General features: G+C 43.6%; 1 protein-coding gene across 6 annotated transcripts in view; it reads left to right on the forward strand.

The window, feature by feature from the left end:
• The first annotated feature begins 238 nt into the window (after positions 1–238).
• NFX1 (nuclear transcription factor, X-box binding 1) overlaps positions 239–8,058 on the forward strand; it is an 81,035-nt gene continuing 73,215 nt past the window's right edge. For 3 of the 6 annotated variants that reach the window (XM_032860376.1, XM_032860377.1, XM_032860378.1), the window contains exons 1-2: positions 239–357; positions 4,507–5,508. In XM_032860376.1, the coding sequence (XP_032716267.1) occupies positions 333–357; positions 4,507–5,508 (1,027 nt within the window). In that variant the 5' untranslated portion in view covers positions 239–332. Of the gene's footprint in view, positions 358–4,506; positions 5,509–8,058 lie in introns of those variants that run through there. The other 3 variants (XM_032860373.1, XM_032860375.1, XM_032860372.1) reach the window with 1 other exon arrangement.

An 8,058-nucleotide genomic window follows, 5' to 3' on the forward strand; every position in this document is an offset into this window, starting at 1 on the left:
TTAGTTGGGTGCCAGGACAGAAGAGCACAGTAGCAAAAAAAACACCATGAATCTCAAAACGAAGAACAATGACTACGCAAATTCCTGCCAGCACACAAACGTGATCCTCCCCACCTACAAACAGCCTCTAATCTCCTCCTCCAGGCCAGCGCCTGGCGCTTGTGTCTGACATCACGGACGCACCTCCCAGTTCAATTAGGCCGCGCAACCTCCGTAGCCATCCACCCCGCGCGCAGATGCGAATATTCTTGCGGCGCCGGAAGTCAAAGACACGTGACCGGGTGACAGCCCTCTCTAGGTTGCAGGGCTCGCTTTAGGTGTTGCGGCACGGGATGGCGGAGGCGCCTCCTGTCTCAGGTACTGTCCCGGCCCGCGCGGGACTGGGCCCCTCTCGGGGAGCGGAAGTTGGGTCAGTGGCGAGTCCTAGGGCTCCGGCCATTCATACCGCGAGAGTGGCGGTCGGGATAGTGGGAACCAGGGCTCGGGATAGTGGCTCGGAAGGGCCAAGCCACGCGCGTCGTGGGTACCGAGACCTCGACCATCCTCCACTGGATCGTGAAACCCCGCAGCTGGGTTTCCAGGGAGAGGGGGTTTGTCCCGGCACCCAGTGAATCGATGTGGGCGTCCCGCCTTCAGCCCGGCTCTACTGGGGCAGAGGCCGCACTAATCTCCAACAGGCGGGCGTCGGCCGAGTCACCGCCCGTGACGGTGGCGGGCTCTCGATGCGTGGCGCGTTGGCGCGTCCTGGGGCAGCAGAGCGAGCGCGAGCCGAACACCAATGGTCTCCATTCTCAGACTGCCACGCAGTGTGGCTGAGTCTTAGTTTCCTCATCCGTCGTCTGGGGGTAAATAAGTAAATTCCTGTGAAGGCTCCCGCCCTGTACGGTACCTGTTCCGTAATTGTTAGCTCACTTATCTTGGGGTTGGTTCTGTGTGTAGAACAGCTTCGTTTGGCTGTTCATGTAGCATCCATTTCCATTTCCTTCAAGGTGCACTTTAAGTCTTTGTTCTCCAAACTTTTGGGCAGACACCAAAAAGAAACATTTTACATCTGATTTAGTGCACATATGTGTATAATATAAAAAAGAACCGAAAGTTTTAGGAGGTAATGCTTTTTCTTACTAATTGCAATACACTATTTTCTGTTTTCTTTGAAGAAATACTTGTTACAACCCACTACATTGATTTCATTTTAGGACCCACTCTTTCTGGAAAAACAGGACAGCAGTTTGCAGCATGTGGTTTGTAAACATTGATTTTAGTCTTAGTTCTGCCACTTACCGGTGTTGAGTCACCAAGAAGAGTATATGTATGTTTGTGTACTGGGTGGCCACTAAAATGTACTTGTTACTTTGGGTCTTGATCAGAAGAGTTGTATTTGTCAAACCCTAGTCCTGATTTAGGTTTTAAATCTTGCAGGATGGGAACCTTTTGGGTTAGTGTGGTGTTTTTTTATTCTCCCACCCATTTTTCCCCCCAGATCTTCTAAACTGGATCCATTGATCTTCCCATCCTCAGGCTCCCTTCTGGCCCATTTCTACACCCTTCAGTGTTTGAGGCAGGATTGGATGAGGCCAGTTGTGAGGTATAGTTTTGGCCTTCCTTGTTGTGCCCCAGGTTCCAGCTATCCACCCCCACATCTACTATGGCATGTTTCCCTAGTCCAGAGACCTCTCCAGTCCCTCTCCTGTTCCTTAGTTTGCTTTTTTTTTTCTTTTCTTTTTTAAAGATTTTATTTACTTATTTGTCAGAGAGCCCAAGTGAGAGAGTGAGTTAGCACAAGTTGGGGGAGCAGCAGGCAGAGGGAGAAGCAGCAGGTAGAGGGAGAAGCAGGCTCCCCTCTGAGCAGGGAGCCCCACGTGGGGCTCAATCCCAGGATCCTGGGATCACGACCTGAACCGAAGGTAGACACTTAACCAACTGAGCAACCCTGGTGTCCCCCTTAGTATGCTTTTGTCTTGGTTCCTAGTCCATGCTCTTATTTCAGCATCATCTTTAGCCCACACCTCCATCTCCACTCAGGATTTAGTTCTCTTGCCCATTTCTGTCCTCAACAAGTTCAGGTATATCTTTCTGCCCATGGGCAGATTCTCCAATGCCAGCTTTGTTTCTTGGCTTCATAATCTCTTGGATTTCCCCTTATTCTTCTTCTCTGTTGGACACTTACTATGCTGCCGTGTTATCTTCTATCTAGGGTACCACTTATATCCTATTTACTGAGTAACTTCCAGCTACTTAAAATACTGAGGAGAAATAGAAGGTATCTCACATCTTTGTGTCTCAGGTGCAGATTCCTGATTTTTGTGCTCTTTTTTCCCTTCCTCCTATCTCTCAAGGGTCTTTCTGAAGGCATTACCAACTACCTCATGTCTAATGGAACCATACTGTGTTTGAATAGGGCTGCCCTGTTTAGACTCCCTAGTTGCATCAACTCCTTCTTGCTTAGCATGGAACACATTCTTCCCATCCTTTACTAGGCTGTTCGGACAACTTAACTGACTTTTCTTCTGCCTCTTTCCAACTTTGTTTCTTCAAGAAGGAGTGGACTATATGACACCCACTTGATCTAATCTACCCATTCCCACCTTTATGTTCTCTCTTATGTTTCTGGAACATTTCCTTTGCCACCTTCTGAATCTTTATAATCCTCTTTGTTTTGTAAGGCTTTCCACCCAATCCCCAGAATTGCCTGTGTGAATGCTTTCAGGACACATCCTGAATTGAGTGAGAGGTTACCTTATGACCTTTATGATCTCGTTCAGTTCTTCAGTATATGTTTCTATGGTACCCACCTCCCAGCCTCTGACAGTGCTGTGTAAGAGTGTGGTCTCTAGGGCCATGTAGCCTGGGGTGGAATCCTGAGTCTGCTTTGGAACACCTCTGTGGCCTTTGGCAAGTAAATTTCTCAGTGTCACCTTTCTCCTCAGGAATGTAAGGATTAAATAGGTTAACAGATGCAAAGTATTTAGAATAGTGCCTGGCACATGTTAATTACCTAGTAAGTGTTAGCATTTATTATTAAACCTGAAACCCACACTCTGCACTGCACCCATCTGAGGTCAGGTCTGTGTGTTTTAGTCTGTAGTCCTAACTGCAAAAATAAAGCACCATTTTAACCACTTTATGTATGTTACTAATTTGCTTTATTCTTCATAGCAACTCTCTGATGTAGGGATTGTTACTTTCTCCATTCCTTATAAGAAAATTTGGGTTAAGTCATTTGCATAAAGATACAAGTGATGGCAGGGTCATAAACCCATGTCTTCCAAGCCCCACTGATTCGTAACCTAGTTGACCCTTAAACATCACATGATGATTTATGATTCCCCAGAAACTTAACAAGTAACAGTAACTTAACAATTGACTAGAAACCTTACCAGTAACATAAATAGTCAAGTAACACATATTTTGCATGATATATGTATTATATACTGTACTCTTACAATAAAGTAAGCTAGAGTAAAGAAAATGTTACCAAGAAAATCATAAGGAAGAGAAAATATGTTTATTGTACTGTAAAAAATTGACATATAAGTGGACTTGTATAGTTCAAAACTTGTGTTGTTCAGAGGTCAACTGTATAATCCATATGTTACACATCATTCTGACTTTTCTACTAACTAGTGTTGTGTCCTTAGGCAAATCATTTACTCTTTGGGCTTCAGGAAAAAAAAAATCACATTGGGGGAAGGAAATGAGGGGGTTGAAGAGGCATATACTTAATTTTTGAGACTCGGATTCGGACTATATTATAAAGGTTATATATGGAAAACCTAAAATATATTCCTGGGTTGGGGGAAGAGATGGGAACTAATATACTCATTATGTTAAGTACTATCTATATGAAATCTTACTTAAACTTCACAATAGCCTTTTGAAATAGTATCATCTTCTGTTCAGGATGAGGAAATGAAGGCTAAAAACAATCAAGTGATATTCCTAAGCTCCTATGATAAATTGGAGAGCCAGACTTCAAACTGATTTTGGCTGACTCCAAAACCTGTTTACTTGATATTATGCAATGCTACCTTAAGAGTTTTGAAAGACCACATGGAATCTGCTCATTGATTCTCACCCCCAGATTGTTTGCTGACTTGAAATTTTTTGATAAAGTAACTAGATACATAAATCATGCCTGATCAGGATGCCTGACTGGCTCAGTCCGAACAGCATGCGACTCTGGATCTTGGGGTTGTGATTTCAAGCCCCATATAGGGCATGGAGCTTACATTTAAAATAATAATAATGCTTGGTCACCCAGGTGAGCAGTTTTAGTTAGTAGTTCTTAGCAGTGGCTATTGGTGAGGTTACTGGACATGGAATGGTCAGCGTTCCACAAGCATCTTGAACCCATCATATTCACAGGAAACATAGGCCTCACTAAGAGCCTGTTGTATTTATACAAGTCTTTAGGAAAGTAATGTTTAGATAATGACTTAGAGTCTTCTGGGCTTCATGGGTGATGATTTATTTCTTCACTGACATGTCTATTTTCTTATGTCCTAGGTACTTTTAAATTCAACACGGATGCTGCTGAGTTTATTCCTCAGGAGAGAAAAAATTCTGGTCTAAGTTGTGGGAGTCAAAGGAGACTAGATTCTAATAGGATTGGTAGAAGAAATTATAGTTCACCACCTCCCTGTCACCTTTCCAGGCAAGTCCCTTATGATGACATCTCTGCTGTTCATCAGCATGGTTATCCTTTGGGAAGCAAACCTAAAAGTCAACAGATTTCTTTTCAGTCCTCTACTTCTAACAAATCACTCAAGAACCCTGGCCTTCAGAACCAACCTTGGCAGAAATTGAGGAGTGAAAAACAGCATATCAAAGTCAAGAAAATACAGAATCTCACTGACCAGACCTCAGATGCAGCTGGCTTAGAAAGTGTGGGTAGGTCAGAGAGTGGGACAAACCCCAGAGAACACAGCCCTTCTGAGAATGAGAAGGAAATTGTTGGTGCAGATCCCAGGGGAGCAAAACCCAAAAAAGCAACCCAATTTGTGTACAGCTATGGTAGAGGACCAAAAGTCAAGGGAAAACTCAAATGTGAGTGGGGTAACAGAATGACTCCAAAATCCGAGGATGCTGGACCTGAAAATACCAAACCTCTGGGGGTTATGCACCCTGACTCTTTGGATACATCCTTTAAAAAAGGAGTATTGGATGGATATGCAGCCAGACGCAACGAGCAGAGAAGATACCCACAGAAAAGGCCTCCCTGGGAAGTGGAAGGGGCCAGGCCACGACCAGGCAGGAATCCACCAAAACAAGAGGGCCAACGACTTACAAATGCCGGACCCAGGAACAACATGGCCCCCATTCCAAAGGATAATCCTAATGAAAGACCAGCAAAATCTGCCTGTGACAGTGGGAACTTGGCAGTCGTCAACAAGTCTTCCAGAAGGGTTGACCCAGAAAAATGTTCTGTAAGGAGGCAGGATCCTCAAGTAACATCTTTCCCCCGAGGCAAACAGAACCATGTGCTAAAGAATATGGAAACTCACACAGGTAAATCTATCTAGAGGGTGGAAATGTTTCGTTTTGTTTTATTTTTAATAGATAATAAATTCACACAGTTGAGGAACCAGAAATCACAGTGAAACAGCTCTTTCTATCCTTGTTCATCATCTGCCTGGGTCCTGCCACCACTTGCTCCCCAACCCAGTAGGTAACCACTTAGTTTATATATATCATAAGCAAATACGAATAGGGAACTTCTTTTCTTAACAGACAAGAAATTTAGTAAGGGTTTTTTAAAATGCAGATATGGGTCTTACAGATGTTTGGTTATAAGATTTTTTATTTTTAATCATGAAAGCACAAGTAGGGGATGATGACATCTCCACTACCTCTCCTCGTTCCAGCCTGCAAGGAACTTGTCTCTTGTCTGCTTATCTGCAGGAGGTCCTGACCACTCTTGCCATCTTCAGTTTCTTTCTCCTTAGTCCATCTGTCACACCAGCATCAGGAGAGGGCAGAGAGAAGTAGAGGGAGAGAATCCCAAGCAGACTCCCAGCTGAACACAGAGCCCAATGTGGGGCTCAATCTCACGACCCCAAGATCATGTACTGATCCAAAATCAGGAGTTCCACATTTAACCAACTGAGCAGCCAGACACCCCTCTTTCTTCATTTTTATATCCCTATTGCTTAACATAGCTCTTAGAACATAATAAGTACTCAACTCTGGCTGTTGGAAAGTTCTTCCTTACATTGAACCGAAAACTTCTTTCCAGTAAATACTTTCTATGCCCTGGTTAAAGTTCTGCCCTCTGAAGCAACGCAGCAACCAGTCTCTCTCCTCAGTTTCCCTCCCCCTAATTGCAAATCAACCTTTTTGCGGTATTTGAAGACATTTCTCATTTTGCCCTAGGTATGTATTTCATCTAGGCTAACCATCTTCATTCCAGTAGCTCTTCCTCATGGACCTTCACCATCTGGTCTCCCTCCAGTTCAATGTACATAGCCCAGCCCAACACATAAAGTTACCTCCTGCCTGGGTCTGTTTTCACACTGGCTTAATAGTTCTAGTTCTCATTTGCTTCATTAGGCACTTCTTCCTCTTGGGACGTCAACTTATATGTGAACCAAAGTAATGATATACTAGAGTTGTTTTTGAATTCATAAGGCTGGTTAATAGTTTCTTTTTGCTTTATAACGAATTGCCACAAGTGTAGTGGCTTAAGAGAACACATTTATTGTATCAGTTTCTTTGGGTCAGGAGTCTGGTTAGGGGTTAGCCAAGTTCTCTACTCAGAGCTTCCCAGGACTAGAATTTGGCCAGGGAGGCAATCTCATCTGAGTCATAGGATTCTCTTCTCTCACTGGTTGTTGGTAAGATATAGTTCCTTATGGGTGTAGAATGAGGCCCCCATATTCTTGCTAGCTATTGGCTTGGGGGGCGGTCACTGAGCTTTTAGAGGTTACCTGCAATTTCCTACCACATGACCCTCTACACAACATGGTACTATTCTTTTTCAAGGTCTATAAGAACACATGTGTTACAGATTGTTTAAATCTCTCTGACTTCTATCTTTGATCCCTAGACTCTTTTTAAAGGGTTCGCCTGATTAGATCAGCCCCATCCGTACTCAAGGGGAGGAGATTATTCAGGGCACACACACCTGTATAGAGGCCATCTTAGAGTTCTGCCTAAGAAATCTCTCTTGACCTCACATACCCACATATTTTTGAGAATATTTTATTCACATTTATTGAATAAATATTTATGTACAAGCTGTTCTCAATACTGGGGGTACAGTACTGGTGAAATTCACGTTCTGGTAGGGAAGGCAGGCAGAAATTTCTTAAACCAATATTTAATATGTCAGGTGATGGGTAAGGGTTAAAGAGAATATAAAGCAGGTTAAAAGGACAGTAACAGTAGCATTTGTCTAACTAGGTTCGTCTGTTTGAGGAGACGCTTGAATAGAGACCAGAAGGAAATGCAGCAGCGCACCATGTGGCTCTCTGAAGAATATCCAAGCAGAGGGAGAATCAGGTTTAGATTCGGGTAGGAGGGGAGACATTGTGAGCAACGAAAGAGGCAGGCAGTAGAGGAGGTCAGAGAAGTCACAAGGACTGGATCATGTGAAGCCCTTGGACTTGGTTCTGATTAAGAATATGAGAAGCAGCTAGAGGTTTTGGGGAAAAAGGATGACATGATATTACTAGCACTCTAAAACAATCACTTAGCCTGCTGTTTGGAGAATTGGCTCTTAAGTAAGCAAGGGGACAAGTTAGGAGGTTGTTGCAGTAATTCACATAGTTGATGATAGAGACTTGGACTAGGGTAGTAGTGTTGGAAGAGGTAAGAGCGTTACACTTTGGATGTATTTGGAAGATAAAACTGTTAGGATTTGCAAATAGACAAGATGTTGCCTGCAAGAGATTGAGAGGCGTCAAGGACCAAGCCAAGGCTTTTGTGTCTGAGTAATGTAAAATTAGAATTGCTGGGGCGCCTGGCTGGCTCAGTCCGTGGAGCATGTGACTTTGATCTCTGGGTTATAGGTTCGAGCCCCACATTAGCTGTAGAGATTATTTTAAAAATAAAATCTTA

This window comes from Lontra canadensis, unplaced genomic scaffold (genome assembly GCF_010015895.1).
Source record: "Lontra canadensis isolate GAN:19392208 unplaced genomic scaffold, GSC_riverotter_1.0 scaffold19, whole genome shotgun sequence".
In the NCBI taxonomy this organism is placed as follows: domain Eukaryota; kingdom Metazoa; phylum Chordata; class Mammalia; order Carnivora; family Mustelidae; genus Lontra; species Lontra canadensis.